This window comes from Aotus nancymaae, unplaced genomic scaffold (genome assembly GCF_030222135.1).
Source record: "Aotus nancymaae isolate 86718 unplaced genomic scaffold, 86718_ANA_hifiasm-v0.15.2.pri h1tg000031l, whole genome shotgun sequence".
Lineage (NCBI taxonomy): Eukaryota > Metazoa > Chordata > Mammalia > Primates > Aotidae > Aotus > Aotus nancymaae.
In genome coordinates, this window is record NW_026988444.1 from 1,648,733 (window position 1) to 1,676,128 (window position 27,396).

The 27,396-nt window shown below is 44.8% G+C and overlaps 1 protein-coding gene across 3 annotated transcripts in view; it reads right to left on the minus strand.

Annotated features, from left to right (window-relative positions):
* IQCA1 (IQ motif containing with AAA domain 1) overlaps positions 1-27,396 on the minus strand; it is a 180,527-nt gene that overhangs the window by 38,206 nt on the left and 114,925 nt on the right. For all 3 annotated transcript variants that reach the window (XR_002479595.2, XM_021676891.2, XM_021676890.2), the window contains exons 13-15: positions 26,636-26,718; positions 16,075-16,182; positions 11,255-11,454 (exon numbers count right to left, since the gene is read on the minus strand). Coding sequence is in view for 2 of the 3 variants with exons in the window: in XM_021676891.2 (XP_021532566.2) it covers positions 11,255-11,454; positions 16,075-16,182; positions 26,636-26,718 (391 nt within the window). In the remaining variant the exon portion in view is untranslated. The remainder of the gene's footprint in view (positions 1-11,254; positions 11,455-16,074; positions 16,183-26,635; positions 26,719-27,396) is intronic.

The following is a 27,396-nucleotide window of genomic DNA, read 5'->3' on the forward strand; positions in this document are numbered from 1 at the left end:
CCCTGGCTTTCCTGACCTTCACCTGGGGAAGCTGAGTGGCCCGCTGGTCACGGAACTCCTGGTGACCATGTTCAGGTCTGGACAGAGAGAAGACAGGCATGGACACTGGGGCAGTGTCAGGCGGAAGCCACTTCATCCAGGAAGGATGGAAGGGACAGAGGCTGCTTCTCTTGGAGAAGAGACTTGAGGTGGGTGAGTTCACTGTTTTCAAATGCGTGAAAGACTGTCGTGGGGAAGAAAGATAGGTTCCTTCATAAGATGTTTATAGAAGAGCTTTGATGTGCCAGGCACTGTGCAAGGTTCCAGGGTCACAAAGAGTTGATAACACAGTTCCCTGGACTCCAGGAGCCCGCCTGTGGCCAGGGAGAGCAGACCTGAGGTTGAGGATGCTCCCAGGAAATCAGGGTGTCAGTGAGGGCCAGCAGTGACAGAAAGGGGGAGAAGTGGGCAGATGGGGGGAACCAGGAATGGAGACGGCAGACAGCGGTTAAAGCAGAGAGGCCTTCCGAGGTCTCCAGAAGGTGAGATGGTTTGGAGAGGGGGAAGCTCCTTCCTCGGGCCAGGAGCCAGGGTGCAGGGTGAGGCGTCCTCACCTGGGGCACATGGGGAGCGTCTGGCACTTCTGGAAGGCGTCAGAAAAGCATGTGGCCATGCTACAGAGGTTGCATGTATCCTAGAGGCTGTGGAAGGCTGGGGAAGGACTTTAATCCAGAACTTTGATCCTTTTTATGTTACAGAAAAATCCCTCTGGGGAGTGTGTAGAGGAGGATGTGGTGGCAGCTGTGTTGACCATGGGGAGCGGGCAGGTGTGGGCAGTGGGTGCAGGGAGGGGCAAGGCCCAGGCAGGGAGGTGCCACAGGGCTGCTGTGGGGAGATGAGAGCCTGCGTCGGGGAATAGGCAGGCCAGGGTGGGGAGGGCAGGACTGGTCAGACTGGGTGACAGTGGGATGTGGGGTGCAGGAGGGAGCTCGATGCTAGATGCCCAGAGGATGGTAACGAAGAGGCCAATGTCTGCTGCCATGAGCCCCTGGGCAGCGGGGCAGGCAGGGAGGTCTGCTGGGGCCAGGGAGTAGGCGAGAGGCAAGGGCACTGTGAACCAATGGCAGTGGACGCCTCAAGAATGGATGGAAGAAATTCCTGAGTAAAGGGGGACAGTGGATGAGGCTGGGTGAGGGTGGCAGAGAGCCGGGAACCACACAGGGAAGACGATGATGGAGGAGGAGGTCTGGGCTGCCAGGGGGCAGCAGCTGTGGAGAGAAGGGATGGGTCTGGAGGAACAGTCATCCTCAAAGCCAGGGGGCCAAGAAGCAGGAGGGGGGTGGCCAGCAGTGGTCTGTGCTGGCCAGAGAGTTTGGTAATGAGGAGGTCACTGGTGGCCTTGGCAGGGAGTGGAGGGAACAGAGGTAGGTGACAGGGAGAGCTCCTTCAGAAAGACGGGCAGACAGGAAGCCTGGGGAGGACGTGGTGCATGAGGTCGTCAGTACACAGGAAGGTTTGGGGACGGCATGGGCTAGGGACGGAAGGCGGGAGGATGGGCGGGGAGAAGGGCTCACTTTCCTTGCACCACAGACGTGGGAGGGCAGGGTGGCTGCAGAAAGTATGCCGGCCAGATAAGGAGTGTTTGCAGGCGCGTCTGTTGGGAATAAGATCTGCTCTTACAGTTTGTGGAAAAGCAGTATTCTTTAGTAAACATCTCAGAATATACAGAATGGCATAAACAACACCTTTTCTCCCTGCACCTAGAATCAATCACCAAACATTTCCTATCCTCACAGATCCTTTACAAAAATGGGATCTTGTTCAACACACACCGCTTTCTGGGCTGCTTTGTTCATGTAACAGGAAAGTTATTTCTCTATTATTTTAACAGGAAGCGCCAGGATGAACGGTTCGAATGAATCCCCCGTTTTTGAATGTTTTCACCTTGTACCACCCCAAACGGTACTTATTTGGGGCACCTGGATGAGAATTTCCTTAGAATGACTGACAGAAGAGAGGCTTCCAGGTGGAGGGGCCTGGACGTTCTGAGCGTGTCGTTTTCATGCGTGCTGTCACACTGCCCTGCTGGGGGTTCCATCTATTTCCACTCTCCCAGGAATAGAGTAGGGGTCTGGCTGTCCACACTCTTCTCCTCGATGAGGATTAATAATAATACAAAACTCGTTGCCAATTTGCTAATGAAAAATGGTATCCTTTGCTTTTCTAATTTTCGTTTAGCTATGAAAAGGCTTCATTTAAATTACCCACAGATAGTTTGAGGTCATGGACAATTGTATTAATTAATTCATAATTGAATTTTGGAGTTCTGTCGGATAGTTCACTCCACCCGCCAGTAGAGGGCTCTTCGCGCCTATCAAATATCACTAGAGGTTTTTTGTTTTGTGTCAATTATGAAATAAAAACAAATTTCCACCATGTGCTTTTCCGAATTCTAGGAAGTTCTAGCAAACAACTTAAGACGTCTCCATCCACATGCATTTTATGGGATTGATCTTTTATATTTTCCAAAGAAACAATGTCAAACATTCATCATCAGAATCAGATTCTCGGGGCATAACGGCTCAACAATGAAAATCTGCTTGTGTTTTGGCATGTCAGCGTTATGAATATATGAATATGCTCTGCCCAAGTGACCCCTGGACGTTTTGGAAGTTCTCCCCGAAAGGATCCTATTTTGCTTGCCAAGGAGGACTGTAGGAAAAAAAAAAGCTACTGCTTTTTTCAGCTGCTGTGTCTCAGCTGAAACACATTCATTCATTCATTCATTCATTCATTCATGCATCCATCCAACCATCCATCCATCTATCCATCCATCCATCCATCCATCCATCCCACACATATTTACGGAGCATCTGAGAGCTCTGTGGTAGGAGGCAGGGGTGTCTGGAGTTGGGAGACATGGTCCCTGCCTGTGGAGGGTGCAGGGGGGTGAGTCATTTGTCGGGGGAAGGAGCTCACTTTCCCATACTGTGGTCACCTGGATTCTGTTGAAATGCTTCATATTACGTTTTGCTCTGCATTTCCACTATTTAAAAATTATATTTTAAGTTTCTATTTCCTTGTAATACCTTTTATGTACCTGCAGAAGTTACTTCAATTCCTCACTGTAAGTTAGCTGGGTATAAACCATAAATGATCATCAAAAGAAGGGCAGAGGTATACTAGAATGAGAAGCCTGGCTGGGCTGACTCTGGGTGGAATGGGAGGTAAACTGAGGCAGAGGAAAGCACCAGAGAGGAGCTGGGATGCAGGAGCTCACAGGAAAGATTGGGTACAGTAACTAGGACAGGACACGCGTGTATATGTGGTCAGTGTGTGTCAGTGTATGTGAGAGCATGTGTATGTGTGTATGTTAGTGTGTGTGCATGTATGAGTGTGTTACTGTGCATGTGTGTCATGTGTATGTTAGTGCACACACATGTGCATGTCAGTGTGTTAGTGTGTGCATGCATGTGTGCATGTGTGTCAGTGTGTTAGCGTATGTGTATGTTAGTGTGTGCATGTATGTTAGTGTGCATGTGTGTCGTGTGTATGTTAGTGCACACGTGTGCATGTCAGTGTGTTGTGTTCATGTGTGTGCATGTGTGTGTGTGCACGTGTGTGTCAGGGGCAGGTTGGTGCTAGTAACAGGAACATGCTGATGTAATTAGTGCCCATCCTGACTGTGTTGAAGGGGAAGGTGTTGGTTGGTGGTGGGCGTCAGGCTTACAAACCACCTGACCTTAACCCCTGAAGTCTCGTCTCCTCCCCAGCCCACTGCCCACCACACTAGGGCCAATGAATTCTTGCCAGATGGCATAGACTCTGGCCAGCTGGGACAAGCCTGTGTGCAAAGCCATTACTAACTTCCCAAGGCACCCCCGTCACTCCCATCCCGAGTGTTTCCGGTTGCCTAAACATTTGGAATGCCTGTGGCATCAAACCCTGGTCCCACGTCGTCCCCACTGCCCCGATACAGAACACCTGTGAATGACACTCTGTGTTTATGGTGACTGACAGCCTGAAGGGTGTGTTCCCACACCTGACTGACACACAGTGCCCGGGGCCTCCACAGCCTGATGCCCTCCCCGCGTGGGGTGCTCCCTGTTGTCACTGGGCAGGTGGAGTGGAGTGTGCAGCGTGGGTCCTGGAGAAGCCCAGGTCCCTTGTCACTTCCTCCCGGGAGTCCCCATTTCCATGGCAGCCTCTGACACCGCTGGACCCGGCTACATGGCCCACCCTGGTCTAGGGGCCTTTCTTTTGTATTCTTTCTCTCCAAGTTCACGTGTCTGAATCTGAGATGTTTCCCATGTGTCAGGGTCTAGGCTCCCTCCCCACTCTGGGCCCCTGCCGGGTGTCTGGTGTGACATGGCCTCCCAGGACCGACACTGAGTTCCAGGCAGTGGAAACAAAGGCAGAGGCTTCGCTGGCCGTACAGAGGCCGCACCCTCACTGACTTCGGGTTTTGATGGACTTTGGGTGCTAATGAGGTGTCTGTCTGGGTTCCTTACTGCAGCACACCGTGGGCATGGCCCACTGTGGGACGTGGAGAGTCGGGGAGGCCCTGCCTATGTGGGAACAGGTTATGTGGGAGCTCTGCGCTTTCTCATCCCTTTTGCCAGGAACCGAAAGCTGCTCTGAAAAACAAAGCCTATGTAAAAAAGAAAAGGTTCGAAAGCCTGTGTGCATGTCTTTCCTTAGCTGAGCTGCCTTCTGCACACAGCGGGTGAGCCTGGCCTCTTCGTGGAGGACCCGCTCAAGACTCAGGGCAGTGGCTTCCCACCATGTTCACACCTGAGGCTGCATTGGAGCCCCCAAATCCTGCATCCCTCTCCCCCTTGTCCATGCTCCTCTGTTTCCTCAGCCCCTCCTTTTTGATCAGCCCCGTTTTGGGGGCCAGGTGTAGGCCTCTGCATTATCCTTATTGTCATTCACCTTGTAAAATGAGACTAACATATTTATACACTAATTGTACATCTGTGTGTGTGTGTGTGTGTGTGTTTGTGTTTGAAATAAAATCCACAAATAGCAGCAATGTCTTTGGGTTATTGATCAGGAAGAAAAGCCTTCTTCTTTGAGCTACAGAAACATACCTTCTATGAGCTACAGAAATTGGCCAGGTGCCCCTGCTGACACCTGGACCAGCTGTCCACACCACCACTTACCACATCTGGGCAAGAGCCCTTGGTGTGCTACCAAAAGGCTGCTGGCTGTGAGCCCACAGAGAGGCCAGGGGGTTGGTGCTGGGGCACAAGAGCCAGATGCTGCAGACCACTGTGGGCCACGTGTCCTACAGCGGACACTGCCTCTGCCCCGTTCTCCCAGGTCCTCGCTCTAACTCAGCCCTCAGGGCCAGGTTACCAAGCAGAGGGGAGGAAAGGAGAACCTGAGGATCTCTGGGGGCAGAGAGGACCCTCACCCCAGACCCAGGGGGCCGCTGAAGCAGCCTCTGCTTCAGCCTCCTTCCCTGAGCCCTGCCCTGGCCTCCCCTTGCCTCTCTAACGACAGGTCTGGAGGGTAGGGGCCATTCTCACTGGCAAGGGGGATTCAGGAAGTAGCAGAATGGCTTTCAGATGCTTCACCTTCTCACACTGGGATATTCTCAGCAGACTCACTGGCCCAGAAACAGCCTTGCCCCTGTGTCTTGCGGAGGGTATAGCCTCTCACAGTGTGGGGCATGAGCAGCCGATGCTTCCCCAAAGAACAGCTGGGGGGCCTTGCAATGGCCTCGGAGCCAGACCCAGGCTGTAATCCAGATGTCAGTGCTCTGCTTCTTTTGCAATTTTGTTGAAATTCAGCATTCTGAGTGTCAGTTTTCTCATCTGTAAAATGGGGACGTTAATCCCTACCTCATCAGAGCTCTGATGCAATTAACAGAGAAAGTATGTGTGAAATGCCTTAGCATGTGCCTGACTCCTGGGCAGAGGCCAGAAAAAGCCCTTCCTGCTCCTCTGTCCCCTGATTTACTATTATACAGACTCAAGGAGGCTGGTGGGCAACAGCCCTGCCTTCTGACTTCTTCTACCCATGAAACAGTTATCGCATGTTCATCGTTTGTCAAATATTTGTTAATTGGTTAGACAAATATATTCCTTATATTTCCAAGATATGCATATTCTTTTCTACGTATAGCTTTAGTAGTATAGGGAATCTGAAATAATAGTCAATTACTTGTAAACACATTTCTTAAAAAGAAAACGCTTCCCCTCACCCCTCAGTCATTATTCTATCAGAGTTACTATGTGTAAAATAAAGAAATCCTCCAAACACAATGATCGCAAAATGGATTTGAATTTACATTTGTGAAACAAATCAGAGGCTCATTTTCTCTGCATGTTTCCACGGTGCCGTGGGTGAGGCGAACGCCACCTGCCCGAAGTGAGAAACGACGAGCATTTCGCAGTAGCTGCATTATTTGCCCTCTAGAGATTAACTCGGTAACAGGACTTCTCTCTAGGAAGACTCGATGAGGAATCAGGCCCTTCTGTTATTCTGCCCTCTCCCGCAAATGCCATGAGCCATCTTTTGCTGCCCTCGAGCCCCGGCCCGTGCTCTGGCTCACGCGGCACAGTCATGCACTCCAGCTTCCTGCCATTGACTTACCAGCACAAGCATCATGTCCCGCTTGCCTTTGGTTAATTAAAAGCAAATACCTCTTTGCAATGCAGATAGCTGCTCTGTCAGTCACACTGGGACACGGTGGCCTCACCGCGCACAATTTTTAATTGAATGACTCCCACTCCTGAGACCTCTGGGTCTTTCATTAATCAGTTATATACACGAGAAAGGTGAAGCTTAATGAGGTGTGTGTCAGGCGCTCTGACATGAAGTGGCCCAGGTGGGTAAATATGCTGTTTCACATTTTAATAATTTGACACCCAGCATTTTGTGGTCCACACAATGCCAGTTTGTGATAATTCTAATAAATGCAAAGATCGCTTATCTGGTATCAAGACAAAATCTCTGAGCAGCAGGAACAAATACTTTCCTAGAGTGAGAACAGAAAGGTCACGTCCTTGCCCTGTCCTAGATTCACACCAGGAGCTACCAAGCCATTTGGTGAGAAAGACAATGGGTACTTAATTCAGCCCTATGTCAGTGAGCAGCTGTGTAATTGCAGTTTTGAAACTTGGAGGCTCTGGAGCCAGACTGTGTGAGATCCTATCATTGCACTGCAACCAGGAAAACTACTAAAGTGATTTATGTCTCAATTTTCCTGTCAGTAAAATGGGTATAATGATAGTGCCTACCTCATAGAGTTGTCATAAGGACTGAATGAGTCAATACATAGTGATGTATGGAACAGTCTGGATATATAGATGCTTTCTAAACACTAATAATTTTTTATTTATGTATTTCTGTCTGTTACTTGACAATGCCAAATGTCAACAAAATTTGATGTTTAGAATGAACAAATTTAGGTGTTTGGGCAAGATAATGAGTTCATTTTACTTTTCCTCTGAAGGACTTAGTGCTTACAGCTTGGTAGTTAAGTACATGGAGGCCACAAGTCAGGCTGCCTGGTTTCAAATTCCAGCTCACTTTCAAATCACTGGCTAACGTTAGATGTGTGCTTGCGTGGGGGACAATTCCGAGAAGCTCAGTGAAAAGCAATAGACGAAAAACTGAAAGAATGGAGCACATCCCTCAGCTACTGCCAAGTCAGAGGAGCCTGGCAAACAGGTTTTCCATTTAAACCCTGGAGTAAAGACCATATCCCAGGAGTAAGGGATTTGCTTTGGACCAAAGACAAAGTCAAAATAGACCCCCATTAACAAAATGGAAAACAAAGCCTCTGCAAGTTCAAGCTGATAAGCCAGTCATTTAACTGCCTGCTAGAACAAAGGCCCACTTGCTTCAGAGACTCCACAACGTACCATCCACAATGTCTAATATACAATAAAAATTATCATTCATATGAAGAAACAGAGAAATGTGACACATGGTCAAGGAAAAAGCAGTCAGATAGAGACAGGTGCCATGATGACTCAGTTTTGAAATGAGCACATAAAGACTCTAAAGCAATTAAGTTCAAAGACTTAAAGGAGAAAGATGGTCATATGAAACGGGCAGAGAGAGAACTACAGCAGAGAAATGAAAATGAGTAATAAGCACATGTAAATGCTAGAACTGAAAAGCAAAGGATCAGAAGATCAGAAATAAAAAATTACCCACAAGATGGGCTTAATAACAGATTAGAGATGGTAGAAGAAAGGGTAGGTAAATCTGAATACAGATTCATATCCAATGTGGGAACTAGAAAGAACAGAACCTCAATGTGTATATAACTAGAGTCTCAGAAGGAGAGGAGACAGAGAATGAAATACAAATTGGAGAAAATAATGGCCTAAAGTTTCTACATTTGATTTAAAACATATATTTACAGATTCAATGAACACAGTGAGCTACAAGCAGTATAAATACAACAACAACAACACCCAAACACGAATACCTAGACCAACAACAACACCCAAACACGAATACCTAGACCAACAACAACACCCAAATACGAATACCTAGACCAACAACAACACCCAAACACGAATACCTAGACACATCATAGTCAAACTGATGAAAATCAAAACAAAGAGAAAATCTTATAACCATTCAGAGAATAATGACACAGGAGATTACACAGGGGATAAATAATTCAAAATTTTGCCAACTTTTCATCAGAAACAATGAAGGTCAGAAGACAATGGAATAATGTTTTAAAAGTGCTGGAAAAAAGGTCAACCTGGAATTCTATATCCAGCAAAAATACCCTTCAAAAATGGAGACATTGTAAAAATACTTTAAGGTAAATAAAGTAAAGGTTAAGAAAATTTGTTGCCAGCAGACCTACACTATAATACATGCTAAAGGAAGTTCTTCAGCTGAAAGGGAAATGATACCAGGTGAAAACTTGACTTGACAGAAACAAACAGAGTACTGAAAATGGCAAATATATAGATATGTATAAAAGACTAAATTTCTTCTCTCAATTTTTTAAAAAGACAAATGACTGTTAAATGCAAAAATAACATTCTATTGTGGCATACATAACATTTATAGATGTAAAATTTATAATAAGAAAATGAAGGACAGGGATAATAAATGGATTATGTTGTCACAAGATTCTCATATTTTAGGTAAAATACTATATTAATCCTACATAGACTGTGATAAGTTAAGAATAACTACAGTCATCCATAGGTGGCCACTAAAAAATAATAATAATAAAAAAGACCAAAAAGAAGGCAGGAAAAGTGAAGGTGAATGAAAGAGGAATGGGACAAATGGAGAACAAATAGCAAAATGGTAGCCCTAACTCAGCCATCCTAATAATTGCATTTAAAATAGAGCAAATGCTCCAATGAAATGGCATGTGTTGTCAGACTGAAGACATGCACTTTAACTATAAAGAAATAGACACATTGGAAATAAAAGAACATAAAAATATTCCATATACACCAAACATAAGAAAGCAGACGTGGCTCCATTAGTATCAGACCAGGTAGATTGCAAGACACAGAGTATTTCCAGGACAAAAAGGGTCATTTCACAAGGATAAAATAATCAAACAGGAAGGAAGACATACCAATCGTAAATGTGGATGCATCTCATAACAGGGCTTCAACATACATGAAGCAACTGACAGTACTAAAGGGAGAAATATGGAAATGCACATAGTTGGAGAGCTCTTCAAAACTCTAAGAAATTTTGAAATACAAAAAAATACAAAATTAACCTAACCAATGAAATGAACCAATGAAACCAATAAAATAATGAAAGGTACAGTTGACCCTTAAACAACACTCATTTGAACTGTGTGATTCCATGTATACATAGATTTTCTTCCACTTCTGCCACCCTCAAGACAGCAAGGCCAACTCCTCCAGTTCCTTCCTCCTTCTCCCCAGCCTCCTCAATGTGAAGAAGACAAAGATGAAGACCTTTATAATGATCCACTTCTGCTTAATAAACACTAACTATATTTTTTCTTCTTTATGGTTTTCTTAATAACATTTTCTTTGCTCTAGTTGATTATAAGAATACAGTGTATAATACATACACCATACAAAGTATGTATTAACTATTTTTGTTATTGGGAGGGCTTCCAGTCAATTTAGGGAGTCAAAAGCCGTATGTGGATTTTCAACTGCACAGGGGATTAGCGCCCCAACCCCTGTGTCATTCAAGCACCAACTGTAGGTAAATGACTTCAATCAAAATTTCAAAGAAAAGTTGCACAATGTTCATAAAGTGCATGAAAATGGTGGTTACACATTGTATACTCCACGGATTCCTCTCCGAACGCCTTCCTTAGAAGCACGAGAGAAATGGAGAGTGGGATGTCCTGAATTGCTGCAGTGGGAGGGACCACGTGGCTAAGGGAAGAGATCCTGTTGCTGTTGCTCCCTTGTTTTTTGCTGTATTAGCATGACACTAAAAAGGAACCACTCCTGTCCGTTTATCATTCCTATAAACTTCTTCCATGATGAGCATCTCTTATCTTTTAGAGTCCCTCAGAAAACAGATACAGAGCCAACACCTAGCCTCAAATATGAGACAGTGTTTGCCACCATGTAGGTTTTGATATAGTAAAAGCTGGCATTGCAGCAACTGAAATGAATAGCATAAGGCTAACCTGGAGGTTCTCAACCAAGCAAAAATTAAATTTGTAAAGCCTTGATACTAAATATAAAATATTAGGTATCAAAGTTCTTTCAAACGCATTCATTTTGTGATGATAAAATGGAGACCCAGGAAAGCGAGGAGCTTAGCTAAGATCACAGAGCTGCTGTGATTCTGTGATATCACCGCGTCTGTCTTTACATCACTCTGTTCGGCTTAGGTGCCTGCAGGCTTCTCCATCACACCTGTGTGAGGAGTGCACAGAAGCATAGAAGGTACCATATCTTGGCAACGCATGTCATATGAAGAAGAATCCAAATAATGCAAATATCTGTACCTGATGCCAATTATGAAAGCGAGGTGGGCTGAACAAAGAAATTGTGGATTTCATTTTCAATGAGACATGAAAGCATTTCCTGAAGTATTCCTGTGGCAGAGGGAGGGTGATCTGGATGGCATCGTAGGGTGTTTACGAAAAGAAAGAAGTTGTTTCTAATTGTGTGTGTTTAGCCATATGCAATAATGAAGTAATTTACAGGAGTAGACAATGGGGAAATTTAAGAGTCATGCTTGTCTGCCAATGGAAATTATCTACAGGATTTGAAAATGTAATTTGGAAGAGGGAGGAGAGTTGGAAACCAAAACATATAATCAATACCTTGAAGACTGCATGCAGCATCATTTGGAGGCCATTTTTGCCCGGGTATTTCCCAGCGATGTTAGAGGATGACAAGTTGAAGAGGTTGGCTCCCGTTTCGGTGCAGATGGCATGGACCAGCATTTTCTTCCCCACCCCAGACGGCCCGACTAACAGCAGCGATTTCACCAAAGGAGCTTTCTCATGCACTGCTGCAGAACCTAAAAAAGGCAGAGGCAAAGCTGCTCATGTTCTGCCAAGGAAATCGGTGGTTCTTCGACTAGGATAACTCGAGGCCAAAACTGCATTGTGTGACCCCCGTCTCTGCAACAGTGATACAGGCGTCATCGAAAGCATTTCAAACCAGAGTCACGCCTCCACCCCAGCTGGCTCCGTGACACCTTTAATTTGTATGTCAGGGCTTGTGGTAGAACCATGGGGTCTCTGGGGGTCCTTAATTCCCTTCTTCTCCTCCTCTCCACAACAGTATTTCCCTAAACTCATAATTTCAAAGAGCATTCCTACAATAGCTCCCTAAACTCATAATTTTAAAGAGCATTCCTACAATAGCTTACCTCTGGCTGTTTTTTTTTTTTTTTTTTTTTTTTTTTTTCCAAGTGCTTTCTCTGCTTGTCAGCAGCAGCATTAATATTCTTGGAAAGCTTGGGAAGAGGAATGTGGAGACACAGATGATAAGGTTGACTAAGAGTTTATTTCCCTGCAACCCTCCTGCCTACCATTTAGTGATTCCTGTGAGATAAAGGGAAGATGGAGATCCAGGCAGCAGTAGCCTGAACTTCCTTCTCCTGCCCTGTTTCTAGCCTGTCAGTAGCGGCAGAGTTAATCTGATGCTTGATAATCAAGTGACTGGAATTATTAGAGTCATTCAGAGGCTCACGCCTTGTGTTCTCCACCACACTGTCAATTTCCTCAGCGCCCAGAAGGGGCCTCAGGCGTGGGTATTCTCCATTGCCGAGAACACAAGCAGAGCAGGTATTGGGCACAACGCACCTGAAAAGTGAATGGGATTAAATTCCGGAGAGCGTTGTGATCAAATCATTTGCTCTCACATTAGTTTGTGTTCAGCCACTTAATGGGCTCTTTTTGATCATCTGTAGATGTCAATATAATGATTGTTTTTCTTTTTTCTTGTGTAATTGAAAAGATATAGAAAATTTAAGTGATGATTAGACATGTCACTTTTATAGTTACCTACCATTCTCCACATACACTTAGAAAATAGTTTTGAGCAATTCTCTTTAAAATGTAATTCAATGAGCATGCTTTTTTGGGGGCCAGTAGGGGCTGCAGCAATGTAATGGGATAAAGGAGAGACTGTTTTCCACAACAGGAGGGAGAAGCCATTCATTTGCCCAGCATTCGACAACACCTGGGCATTGAAGGCTGCTCTGTGCTGGCCCTGGCTGGGAGCCAGGGTGGGGGTCTGTGGGAGTGGGGGCTGTGGCGGGGAGTGACACAGAAGTGGAGAAGACTCAGGATTTGCTGTGGAGAATTCATGGCCAGGGGCGGAGCTGAACCTGTGCTGACATAAGGAGAATGGGAGGCAAGCGATGCTGAGGTCCAGCAGAGCCATGGGGAGATCAGAGAAGAAACTGCTCCCCACGGGGGCTCAGGCTGGACTTCCAGGAGGAGGTGGTGCCTGGACTGGCCTCAGGAATGGGCGGAACAGGAGCACGCAGTGAGGGGGTGTGTGGGCAGGCTTCATGTGGGGCCGGGAAGCCAGGCTAGCACAGGGAGGGGCGAAGAGCCAGTGGTCAGAGGCCCTGAAAGGTGGTCGGACTGCAGGTGCCAGGGGTGCTGGCTGACGCCTGGGGCTGGGAGAGGTTTCTGGAAGCGGGGAGGGAGGAGGGAACAGTGCTGAGGACAGTCCCGGGTTGGGAGGGGGTGGCAGGAGGGAGAGGAGCAAGGGAGGTGGGTGGACCCAGGAGAGTGTGTGGCAGGGATACGGTCAGTGGCCTTCCAGACAAAGGGGGTGGTCACCAATGTCACCCAGAGAGGTGCAAAGGGTGGTCCCAGGGAGGCCTCTCCAACTGGGGCCTGGCTGACCTCCGGGAGGGTGAAGGTGGGCAAAGGGCCAGGAGCTGGTGGGACACACGCGTGCCAGTGTCCACAGCTCTTCCTGCCCCTCTCGTAGAGCTACCAAGACACCGTATGAGTCCAGCTGTCGCACCTGAGCCCTGTTCAACCTTCTGAGGATTAAGAGGTAACAAGGAGCCCAGTGTTTTGTGTCCTAAACCCAGTTCAGCCTCTTCCTAGCCCTGTGCCTCCAAGGAAGCCCCTCTGCATCTTGGAACTGCTTATGAATCAGTAAAAGCTGGACCATGTCCACCAGGAGGGGTCTGCTGGGAGATGAAATAGTGGACGCTGTGTCTGCTCTGTGGGCATGCCCCCACCCTTCACTCCTCCCTGATCTTGATGTGGCAGTCATATCTCCAGGAGGGTGGGTGGATGCTGACCAGATGCGTCCTGGGTTTCCTCTTCTCTACCAAGAGGGTTTCGGAGTCTAAGCCCTAGCCCCAGACTGCAGCCAGTGTCTCCTGGCCACGTATGTAAGTGACCATGAGATGTTCTCAAGGTCCTCTGCTGAGTGGCCACCATCAACGTGATCTGAACAACTGGGCCCCCAAATATTCCTTTTTATAATAGGATGTTATTTTAATGTATGAAATGTAAATCAGACTCCCAAAAGCTTCACTGTGCACACAATTCATCTGCCTGACGTTTCTACACATTCCAAACACTTGGCACACACGCCGTCATGAGAACAAACGCCCCAGCCAGCTCTGCTCTCCGGAGGACTTGGCAGCGCTTTTGGACAGTAGGTACCTCAGTGAGAAAGTGGGGGTGCAGGTGGGGTACTTTCTGGGGCCCTTCTGTGATGTGTTCAAAGCCAGCTTCGAAACCACAGATAGCACCTTGTATCCTTTGCAGCTGTGAAATACACCAACCTCACTGGGGAGGCATTCCCTTCCAAACTTAATGGCTCTTGGTCGGTCTGTCCTTCCTTCCTTCCTTCCTTCCTTCCTTCCTTCCCTCCCTCCCTTCCTTTCCTTCCCTTCCCTTTCCCTCCTTCCTTCCTTCCCTCCCTTCCTCCCTCCCTTCCTTCCCTCCCTCCATCCCTCCCTCCCTTCCTTTCCTTCCCTTCCCTTCCCCTTCCCTCCTTCCTTCCTTCCCTCCCTCCATCCCTCCCTCTCTTCCTTCCCTCCCTCCCTCCTCCCTCTCTTTCTTTCTTTTCTGAGATTGAGTTTCTCTTCTGTCACCCAGGCTGGAGTACAATGGCACAATCCCAGGTTCCAGTGATTTTCCAGCCTCAGCCTCCTGAGTAGCTGGGATTACAGGTGCCCACCACCATGCCTGGCTATTTTTTTTTCTTTTTTGTATTTTTAGTAGAGATAGGGTTTCACCATGTTGGCCAGGCTGCTGTAGAACTCCTGACTTCAGGTGATCCCCACCTTGGCCTCCCAAAGTGCTGGGATTACAGGCGTGAGCCACCGCGCCCGGCCTCAGGTGCCTTCTGCCTTACTGCCTTCAATGACACTTCGAGGAAGTGTGAGGCCTCCTCTATTTCATTTCCATTGACCCCTATACATATTATATGTTTATTCTGTTGACCACAAATTATGTCGATCCCCAAATTTGATATACTTGTTATATATGATAATATAAATTATGTACTATTATATATTAGTACATAAAATATATGTATTTTTTCCACAACAGGAGAGAGAAGCCATTCATTTGCCCTGCATTTGACACCTGGGTCTTGAAGGCTACTCTCTACTGGCCCTGGCTGGGAGCCAGGGTGGGGGTCCGTGGGAGTGGGGGGACCTTTTCCTACTTACGAATCAGTAAAACCTGGACCATGTCCACCGGGAGGGGTCTGGTGGGAGATGAAACCAGGGCCAGCACAGAGTAGCCTTTGATACCCAGGTGTTGAATGCAGGGCAAACTAATATAAATATACTATATTAATATAAAACGTATGTTGACCCCAAATTCCATTTACTACTTCTGACATTAAGTTAGAAGAGAAATCAACTATTTCTTGCCAATAGGCTTAAGCTCTGAAGTCAAAGTGGAGCAATCAGTGTTTGAACTACTCCCATCCCATTTTAAAGCAAATTAAACACACAGAAGGTGATTTCTATTTGAAAGTTGTTGTCAGAACTGAAACTCCTGGCTGGAGTTGCTGTCTCTGCCCCAGGTGATTCAGGTCATACACATATCAAAGCCATTTAAAAAAAAAAAAGAAAAAAGCGAATGTGAGCAGCAGCTATCTGTGTGACGGAGAGCCCATCTTTCCTGCATCACTTGCACACCACAGAGCTCTAGTGTGTCTGTCTGAAAAAAATCACAATTGAACCTCATTTAGCAGTGAGAGTAGACTTCGGTGAAAACTGGCAGGCCTTAAAGGTGATCCTTTAGATCCATGAAATACACTTGCACTGACTCCCGAAAGGCTGCCTCTGTTTAGGACCTAGTAATAGAAGCCCGCGGGTGAAAGGCAGTGGTAGCCCCTGCCGTTCTCTAATTTGATTAATTGTAATTGCAGATACTTGCTTTGCCTGTCATCGCCCCAGCTCATTGCCCGTATGTCCTTCAGCCCAGCACTGCTAAACAGGCACACAGAGAGGGTGGAGACGTGCTCTCCCTGTAGTACTTTGTGTGCTGTGGGCACACGATCGAAATGAAACTGTGCCCACTCAGAATTCTCAGTAGGAAAAGTTGAGCTGCAGTGCACACAGAAGCACACTGTCCAAACCAGCAGGCAGTGCAAGCCTGCTTTGGAAAAGGCACATCCGTGCACGCCAAGTCTTTACCTAATGGCCAGATTCCGTACAACGTGATGAGCTGTCTGACATCCAGGAGGGAGGGCATGGGTTCTATGGACACCTGGCGAAGAGTAGTCCCCAGGTAGCTGTACTCACCTGGAGAGAAAAGAAACAGAGGAAAAATGAGTGGAAAACAGTGCTGGTCCGAGCTGCCTAATTTTGGCACCTGCGAAACGACAGCAGAATACAAGTTTAACATTTCAGAGCAAAAAGAATCCTATCAGGAGAGTCATTATGAAGAACATATCTTTTCTCAGAGAAAGGTTTGAAGAAAAACTATCCAGGCAAGAAAGCCCTGCTCTACTTGCTAGGGTAAACAGGAAATTATGCTGACTATTATATTAACCTCCTAATATTTTCTAAAACAGTATTTGAATATTGAGTTATGCGAGACGGGGTAAAGCGCTAAAAAGGACACACAAAAAGGCTGAAATATAGTGTGTTCTGCTTTACTTATATTCCAAGAGATTATATATAACATTTGCGTAAACTTTAAAAATAAGTTATTTAAGATCACTGTAGAATTTGTATTGGAGCAGTATAAACCTGAGTATAAAATGCAGTCATTTAAAAGGAAGGGTATGAGTCTAATTTAGGATAAATAGAAACATCTCCTTTTGAGGGTAATATTCATTTACATTTTTATCATTTTTAAGAGATTAGCAAAGGGGTAATACAAAAATAAATCTTTACAGGTTTAATCAGAACATATCAAAGGGCTTAATTGTAACTAGTCATAAATCTGAAGTGTTATTTTCTAACTAATTTAGATAAGGTCACCAAGAAAATTAGTTTGGCTGTCTCCATTTGTCATGAGGACGGACCTTTCTAGGTTCATATGATTCCTTGATTTGTATCTGAATCCGGAGTAAAAATATTCAATGAATGAATCGCGGTGTCTGCATTGTTTTCCCTCATGCTTTCTTCCTATAGCGAGTCCTGGTCCTGCAGAGCTTCGGATGCTGCATGTGTACAGCATGCACATTTATGTGTGTATGAAACACTGACAATATCCAAAGCTTTTAAGCATTTTCAAATGCTAAGAAAATCAGAGTTAAAATTCAGACAGTGATAGCTGTTTTGTTGTGAGGGAGGCAGCCTTTCAGAGCCTCCACATGAAAAAAGAAAACGTCCTTGGCAAGGACAATGGGTATTGGTTGGGAGAATGAGTGATAATGAAAGCATCTATTACAGCTTCAGATACCACACTTTTTAATGAGCAGGTAATAAATAGAAGAGTGGTTAATTTGGCCTCCACTAGAATAGAAAGAGATCCTGTGGCAACCGTTTAATCCAGGGCTCATTGCCAGTAAACATCAGAGGTGAGGGTAAAGTGACCCCAATTTTCCTGCTTATCTAAACCCACACTAATCTCCAGATGCACCATATTTTCTAGAACCTAACAGATTTTATTTAAACAAATTGTATTCCGTTGGATTAGTGGCTGTTGGTTCTGACAGAGGCAAGGACACAAGCAGCCCGGGCTGCCTGCCAAGTTTGGACACGCGCATTGAAAGCACATGACTGTGTTTGCTGTGGCCCCACGCAGAAGCCATGCCCCTTCCCATCCATGCGTTCGGAGCTTGGGAAGTTCAGGACTCCCTGCACAGACATCGGATCTTCCACAGGGGAGGGAAGAAGAAAATGGCAGATGAAAAGGCATTTGGGATGGAAGGCATGAAAATGCCAGGAAACCTAGAACAAGGGGCAGAAAACCAAACAGGGACTGCGTGAAAGGTGGGATGGAATCCCCTTGGAACTCTGTGTGGAGTCCTAATCCCCAGCATCTCAGAGCATGAACTTATTTGGAAATAGGGTTGCTGCAGATGGATTTCATTAAGATGAGGTCATTAGACCCTAAATCCAACAGGACTGGTGTCCTCATAAAAGAGGAGAAATTTGGACACAGAGGCAGACCTGCACCGAGGCAGAGCACCACGTGAAGATGAAGGCAGAGAGGGAGGTGATGGTTTTACACCAGGAAACACCAAAGATCGCCAGCCACACGGCAGGAGCAGCTGAAGGCTGCGCAGGTGCAGCCTGGGTCACTCCGTCATGCAATTTGATTAACGTTCCCAGCGATTTGGTGAGGCATTCGCTGTGATTACCCCATCCCATAGGAGTGGAAACTGAGGCACGGAAAGAGTAAGTAAAGGCCTGGCATCCTGGAGGGAGGCAGCTTCAGAAGGAAGAGAGGGAGGAGAGATTCCCTGAGCCTGGGAGGGGAGACTGGTCAGTGGTCCCTGAGCAGCGGGCATCCAGCCCAGGCCCTGGGGGTCTGGAGGCCTTCCAGGGCACCAGCCCCCAGGATATCTCTGCAGCACCCTGGTGCTACCTGGGAACTGGGGGCCTTGATGATTCCTAGGGCAGGGGTGGGGACTGGCAAGAAGGACTGAGTTTAAATCACCTTGGTAGAATAGAGGTTGTGAAGCCAAATTAAAGTGATTTAAAGAAAATAAGGCAATTGCTCTTTCACGCACACCTGAGATTGTGGCAGCTGCTGCTGGGCACGGGGCCAGTTCTGGAGCAGGGTGGCCATGCAGGGGCACAGCGCAGCGCGGTGGGTGGCGGGGGTGGGCCGGTGAGAGCCGAGGGCTGGGCCTGGAGGAAGGGGACGTCCCGAGATCTGCAGTGCAGGCTTCACTTTCTCTGGCCCTGTTCCTCCTCTTCATCCTCTTCAGTCTCCTGTAGCTCTAACCTGCTGTGATTCTAATGACTGTTGGGAGTTGAATGGTGTTGAGCAGAGAGTGGGATTACAAACCTCAAGACTAAAAAAAGCAACTTGGTGTCCAGTGGCTGAGCATACCAGATCCGTGTAGAGCATTCCCGGCCTGGCGGAAGACATCAATCCCTGGAGCCACGTTTTGTGTTGGCATCCCTGCTCCTGCCCTGCCTGGATGAAGGGCTGGGGAGGCACAGCCCACATCCACCCTCTCTCCTCTTCTAGAGGCAGGAAGAAATAAAGGGCTCTGAGCACTCACTCAGGCTTTGCAGCGCTGGCCCCTGGAGCAACAAAATGGGAAACAGGAACGCTCTGGGCCAAGACTGTTGTCAAGGTGTTAAAAAGAAACGAGACAATAAATTCAAAACCAGGGAACCCAAGGGTGAGTAAGGGTGCCTGGGTCCTCGTCTTGTTAATTCTCTTCTTAGACCAGATGACGAGGCATGACTTATCTGGGTGCTGAGAGCAGTGGGCTTTCCAGAGGTGGGGGGCATTTCTAAGCCCCCTGAGTTTACCTCATCAGGAGGAGGCTCCAAGCTGTGCAATATCTCAGCCCCCTAAGGTGCGAATTCTGCAGTGCCATGTTGTCAGGGCACACAGCGTATGTACTGCACTCTCTCCTGAAGCCCTCACCTACTCTTGGTTTTATGGGTATGTGGAATGCTCACTACCAATCCTTGTGCCAAGGTCTCTCGTGTCATTTTTGATTGTCAGTAGGTCATTCTCAGCATTCTTCAGGAAGGGCTCAGGGGGAAAATTGCTGAATTCGTGCATGTCTGTAAGTTTGTGTCCTGTGTACTTGAAAATAAATTTGGCTGGGTACAAAGTCCTAGGATCCTGCTTCCTTTCCTTGAAGTAAATGTTACTCCATTTACTTCTGGTGTAAAGCATTGCTGTGGAAAAAGTCTGATGATAATCTGATTTTCTTTCCTTTCCAAGTCATGTGAGCTCTTTTACATAGATGCCAGAAGGCACTTTTATTAGAATATGCCTTCTTGATCAATCTGAGTCAATACTCTCAGATAGACAGTGTGATCTTTCATTATGTGATTTTAATGTTTTTTAAACATTTAAACCCTTTTCCCATTTGCCCTGAAGAATACTTGCTAGAAGTGCATTCGACTGCAGCATTTCCTCCGAGATAACTTTGCCACGAAATATCTTGCTTTTATTATTTTCGCATAGCTCTTGAATGTTGATTTTGGAAACAAAAAGACATCATTCTATTTATAGCATTCTGTTTTCAGGAATTCCATTTACAAAGTATAGTAATTCTTGATTGCTGAAAATATCAAATCCTAGAAAACGTAGCATTCCTACACATGATGTTAACATTGTCTGCAATGGTTGGTGGCTGAAGAGTCATTTGATGGATCTGACTTTTTCCGAAATAGACAATTCTGATAATTCGGACAATTCTGATATTAGTTCTGTTTAGAAATAACTCCAGGAACAGTTTTTATATTTTATTTTCACATTGAAAATCAGTCAGATTTGTTTTAGCCTCAAAGATTGTGTTTACGTAAAGTTAAATGAGCATTGGCAGCTAGCTGCACTTTTTTATCTAAACAGGAAAAGGGCTAAAATACATTTTCATGAATTAAAATTGTGTGTGTGTGTGTGTGTGTGTGTGTGTGTGTGTATATATATATATATATATATATATAGAGAGAGAGAGAGAGAGAGAGAGAGAGAGACAAGGTCCTGCTTTTTCACCTGCGCCGGAATGCAGTGGTATGATCTGGACTCACTGCAACCTCGAATTCCTAGGCTCAAGTGCCCCTCCTGCCTCAGCCTCCTAAATAGCTGGGACTACAGGTGTGTCCCACAATGCCCAGCTAGTTTTTATTTTTTGTAGAAACAGGGTCTTGCTATGTTGCTAGGCTGATCTCAAACACCTGGTCTCAAGAGATCCTCCTGCCCAGCCTCCCAGAGTGCTGAGATTACAGGTGCAAGCCACTGTGCCCGGCTAAAATCCTTTGCATTTGTCCTGTTCCTTTGCTTTGGTTTTCTTCTGTAGGGACTCATATTATCTGTATGTTGGATTCTCTTTGTCTGTCGTCAATATTCAATATGTTCTTTTGAATTCTTTTAATATCCTTCATGTTTAGTTTTACTTTTTTTTTTTTTTTTTTAAATTGAGACAGAGTTTCACTCTTGCTGCCCAGACTGGAGTGCAATGACATGATCGCAGCTCACCGCAACCTCTGCCTGCTGGGTTCAAGATATTCTCCTGCCTCAGCCTCCTGAGTAGCTGGAATTACAGGTATGTGTCACCACACCTGGCTAATTTTGTATTTTTAGTAGAGATGGGATTTCACCATATTGGCCAGGCTGGTCTCAAATGCCTAACCTCCTGATTCACCTGCCTCAGCCTCTGAAAATGCTGGGATTACATAGTTTTACTTTTAAAAATTTGTCTTTTCACCTTTTATTTCTCTTAAAGAGTTATTTATTATCTTCATTTGCTCTTGTATTCATTATAATTTTTTTCCCTAAAACATTTTCCCCTTTATTTATATTTATTGAGTTTTGTCACCTAATTTCTGGGTTTTACTCATTTTATTTTGTGGTGTTCTCACATGTTTTCTATAATTTTAAAAAATGTATATCAACTTTTTTTTGAGATGGAGTCCTGCTCTGTTCCCCAGGCTGGAATGCATTGGCACAATCTCAGCTCACTGCAACCTCCCTGGGTTCAAGCGATTCTCCTGCCTCAACCTCCCAAGTAGCTGGGATTACAGGTGTGTGCCACCATACCTGGCTAATTTTTGTAATTTTTGTAGAGATGGTGTTTCTCCATGTTGACCAGGCTGGTCTGGAACTCCTGACCTCAAATGATCTGCCTGTCTTAGTCTCCCAAAGTGCTGGGATTACAGGCATGAACCACTGCACCTGGCTCTTAAGGTATATTAACTTGTTTTGAAATGGTTTCAGTAGAGACCTGCTTTGTGGAGATGTCTTTTTGGGATGTTAATTGTTTCTTATTCTTTTTTTCTTATGATCACTTTGTTGGGCTTTGACCTTGAACTTTTCCATTGCTCAAATTTGTATGAGTGAATAGTCCAATATCTTTAGAAGGAAGTGTGGTGTAGGATAGCGTTTCCAGTTTCACAGGAGGCTCTGCTGCCTTTATAGATGTTAAAAATATACTGGCTTGTTTTCTGAGATATTGTGGCTCTGGTCCCCTCCCCTAATTTCTTCTGGGCCTTTTCTGTGTTTCATCTTTATTTTTCCCATCCTGTTCAATTTTGATTTCACTCCCAAGAGTTTCTTCATGGTATGGGCCCTGTGGAGGAAGGGACTGGGGTGGGTCACCACTCCAGCCCCTTCACACTTTCTTATTCGGGTCTTTTGCACTCATCTGCTATTGAGGTGGGCAAAACCCCTCCTAGTTTCAGCTTTGATTCTTACCAGGCCTACTGCACGTTACCTGGCCCATTGCTTTCTGGTTATGTTGGGGTATCCTCTTCTCAGGTCCTTTGGTATCCCTAAAGCTTGTACTTTGGGGCTCAAGGGGGAAAACTTATCATTTAGTTTTGGTGCAGGTGTTGTCTGGGAGTTTTGTTTTTGTTTTCCAGTTGCTCTATTTTATGATGTGGGGATTTAGGAAGATACACTGCCATCTTTCAAGCTAAGGACCTTAACTGGGAAAAAATGAAAATATGGACAAGGTCAAAGTGTGCCAGATTTTGGGGGATATTTGACTATGTTGGTTAGATTAAGTCATTTTCACAAAATCTGTATTAGTTCATTCTTGCATTGCTATAAAGAAATAGCCAAGACTGGTTAATTTATAAATAAAAGAGGTTTCACTGGCTCATGATTCTGCAGGGTATACAGGAAGCATGATGCTGGCATCTGCTCAGCTTCTGGGGAGTCCTCAGGAAACTTACAATCATGACACAAGGCAAAGGGGGAGTAAGATGCCTTATATGGCAGGAACAGGAGCAAGAGAGAGAGAAGTGGGAGGTGCTACACACTTTCTCATGAGAACTCACTACCGTGAGAAAAGTACCAAGGAGCATGGTGCTAAACCATTCATGAGAAACTGCCCCCATGATCCAATCACCTCCCGCAAGGCCTTATCTCCAACATTGGGGGTTATACTTCTACATGAGATTTGGTGGGCACACAGATCCAAACCATATCAGAGTTATTCTTAAATGGCTGACTCCATTCACTTTGACCTTGGGCATCTTAAAGATGCTTCCTGAAAATTGACAGATCATTGAAAAAGTTCAGAAGGGATAAGAAATTAATAATTGGTTGAGAAGTCAGTCCACACATAGGTAATGAGAATCTACCATGTGCCAGGCACTGTACTAGGCACTGGGACCTTTTGTTCAGGAATCCAAACCATAAATAAGAGACAGTTCTGTTAAAAATGGCTGTTTTAGCATGGTACTGGTACCAAAACAGAGATATAGACCAATGGAACAGAACAGAGGTGTCGGAGGCGACACAACATATCTACAACCACCCGATCTTTGACAAACCTGAAAAAAACAAGCAATGGGGAAAGGATTCCCTGTTCAATAAGTGGTGTTGGGAAAACTGGCTAGCCATATGCAGAAAGCAGAAACTCGACCCCTTCCTGACACCTTACACTAAAATTGACTCCAGATGGATTAAAGACTTAAACATAAGACGTAACACCATAAAAACACTAGAAGGAAACCTAGGCAAAACCATTCAGGACATAGGCGTAGGCAAGGACTTTATGACCAAAACACCAAAAGCATTGGCAACAAAAGCCAAAATAGACAAATGGGACCTAATCAAACTCCACAGCTTCTGCACGGCAAAAGAAACAGTCAATAGAGTGAATCAGCAACCAACAGAATGGGAAAAAATTTTTGCAGCCTACCCGTCTGACAAAGGGCTGATATCCAGAATTTACAATGAGCTAAAAAAGATTCACAAGAAAAAAACAAACAAGCCCATTCAAAAATGGGAGAAGGATATGAACAGATACTTTACAAAAGAAGACATACATGAGGCCAACAAACATATGAAAAAATGCTCATCATCACTGGTCATTAGAGAAATGCAAATCAAAACTATATTGAGATACCATCTCACGCCAGTTAGAATGGCGATCATTAAAAAAATCTGGAGAAAACAGATGCTGGAGAGGATGTGGAGAAATAGGAATACTTTTACACTGTTGGTGGGAGTGTAAATTAGTTCAACCACTGTGGAAAACAGTGTGGCGATTCCTCAAGGACCTAGAAATAGAAATTCCATTTGACCCAGCAATCCCATTACTGGGCATATACCCAAAGGATTATAAATCATTTTACTATAAGGACACATGCACACGAATGTTCATTGCAGCACAGTTTACAATAGCAAAGACCTGGAACCAGCCCAAATGCCCATCGATGACAGACTGGACAGGAAAAATGTGGCACATATACACCATGGAATATTATGCAGCCATTAAAAACGAGGAGTTCACATCCTTCGTAGGGACATGGATGAACCTGGAAAACATCATTCTCAGCAAACTGACACAAGAACACAAAATCAAACACCCCATGTTCTCACTCATAGGTGGGTGTTGAACAAGGAGAACACATGGACACAGGGAGGGGAGCACTATACATGGGGGTCTGTTTGGGGGGAGGGGGGGACAGTGGGGGGGTGGGGAGTTGGGGAGGGATAGCATGGGGAGAAATGCCAGATATAGGTGAAGGGGAGGGAGGCAGAAAATCACACTGCCACGTGTGCACCTGTGCAACAACCCTGCATGTTTTTCACATGTACCCCAAAACCTAAAATGCAATAAAAAAAAAAAAACAGTAAGAACAAAGGCCCTCAAGGAAGAAACAATATAGCTATGTAAATCAGCAGTTTGATGGTAACAAAGCAAGAAGTAAAAGACAAATTACAAGTATAAGCCTATGGATGGTCAGGATGGGCCTTGCAGACCAGTTTAAGACTTTGGACTTTATTGGCGCACCAAGGAGAGCTGTTGGAGAGTTATAAGCAGAAAAATGCCATGATGACATGTGGCACCTGATCTACTCCTAAAAGTAAACAATTATAACTCTAAGTCCCTATTCTCTCAATGTTCTTTTCAGCCAAACCTATAATTGAAATAGTATTTTATAAAACTGAGTTACTATTTAAAAAAAAAAAATGGCTGTTTTAAAATATTAACAGAATTAACAAAACGAATCAAGGCACAGGAGAAAATTCTCCAGCACTTGAAGAAGAAACACAGATAGTAAAATAAATAGAAACTCCAAACATATCTCAATATATATTCTGGCAAAGTTCTTATGCTATTAGGAAATGTGAGGGCTTCTTCAAGCCCTCAAGAAGAAACAAGGCTGTCTTGCAAAGGGATTAAAATAACCATCCTTTGATCAAAGGAGAATGCCAGCCTTCTTGCCCTTAGAGACCAAAATTGGGTCAATGTGGAAATCAGCATGGATAATGATAGGGACAGACAATAATACATTGAATAAAAAGAGAATCCCGGTATCCACACTGATAACACAATTTAAAAAGATTCCACACTTCCCTACAGAAGAATGATATCTATTAAATGTAGAAGGAATGATGGAAAGAGAAAAATCCCCACTTTACAACTGCTACAGCAATACCTGACGCATATAAAAATCATCGGTGGGTGCTAAAAACGCTTTCCTGAAAGGCTGCTGGGAACAGAATCTCCACAGTCTCAAAATAGCACCCTTGGATTGACTGTTCTTTAATTATAAAGGGAAAGATGATGCTTTACAGTGGAGAAATCCAGGGAATAGCACCTAAGCCACAGGATTAAACTTAACATCACTGATGGGACGAAGTGGCATGAAGTGCTCCCAGGGGGAAACACTGATGGGGACATACCATCACCTATGTCATATTTATTGTCAAAATGTTTAACCTGAATCTAATAATGAGGAAACCATGACAAAAATTCGATTGAGGGACAGTCTGTGAACAGCTCAGACTCTTCAAAAATGTCAGTGTTGTGAAAGATGGCAGAAGGCTGGGAAACTGTTCCAGATGGAAGGAATTAAGGGAGGCTGAAGAGATACAACAATCACTCACACCATCCCTGGCTGGATTTTGGATGTAGAAAGACAAATATTTATAAAGGACATTATCAGGTTGGTTGGGAAAGCTGAAGGTTCACTGTATATTTTGCATTATTGTTCGATTTTCTGAGTGATTTTCCTTCTGTGGTTATGTTGGAGAATGTTGTCATTCATTGGGGATAATTTCTTCATGAAAGTAAAAATAATAATTGCCTTAGGGTGGTAGAGTTATGAGGAATTTTAAGCTTTAAGTGTGTTTTCAGGTCATCATCTTGTTTTTTAAAAATTTAGAGAAAACCATTAGGTGAGGCTGTGATAACAGATGTCCTCACCTCAATCCTCCCTAATACTCGTGTCTCTATGGGAAGCTCTATTTTGGAAAGAATTCCTCCAGTAAGGATTCTGTTGTGGAAGCCCCAGGTGCTGTTCCCTAGGTGTATTTTTTTATACATGAAAGCATAAACGATTCCCCATTTCCTTAAATCAGATTATGCCAGAAAGAAGGCATCAAGGAACCTTGCTAGTAGGTTAAAAAGCCTGCTTCTGCCACGTGAGCGGAGAGAGCTGCACCCATTTTATTAAGAGAATCTGTTAGTTCACATCATCCTCTTAGGTCGTTTTAATCAATTCAACCCAACATTTACCACAAGCCACCATGAACCAGGTTTTGGCTTGAACAGAAATGTAAATAAAACGTATTTCTGGCTGCTGGGATTTCAAAACACGAGAAGTGACTTGTGACGCATACATGCGTTATTCTTTTTGTACTCACCAATGTAATCAGAGAGGTTGACTTTCAGAGCCCGGATCAGTAATCCTTCTTCCACCAGTTCCTTATACAGAGACTCGATGGTCCTGGGGAGAAAGCAGGGTGTCTGTTCCAGAGGCACACACACAGCAATCAGCGGTATTTCTGTTAATGATCAACTGAAACCAGATCTATCTCAAAGTACATTTGTTCATATGCAAATAAAAGAATTTTTGAAGTGTTTCTAAAAACAATACTTTTTAAAAACAGTACTTTCACTCATCCGTGTGTATATGTGGTGTTTTCCATTAATGAGAATGATATCTTTGGGTATCTGGGACCAGCTGTAACGCCTGCAGTCTGCCCTTCTATCAGTCTTCATGATGGCACAAATATGAATTAGAAATTACCCAATAATAGTAATGCAATAGACCTGTAATTATATATTCAGTTAGCATCTGCAAGCTGTAGTACATCATTAATTCTTTGTGAAATTTATGTTTCCTTTTAACCCAATTGCACAACTGTTTGAACGAAACATCTACAAAGAACAAAGGCTTATACTGAAGATAATTCTTATATGGAAGATAAAATGTCTAAAGCTATGAGGGTGATGATTTTTTAGGAGGGTGTTATACTTTATGGAGTGTTTACAGACGTCAAAACCACTTCTCTAAAAGGACCTTTGGCATATAGCCAGCATATTGGTAATGTATACTAATTGAGAAAAAAATGGACATAGTATTCCATGTAATGAATGAAACTCCCAATGATACTTGCTGGAT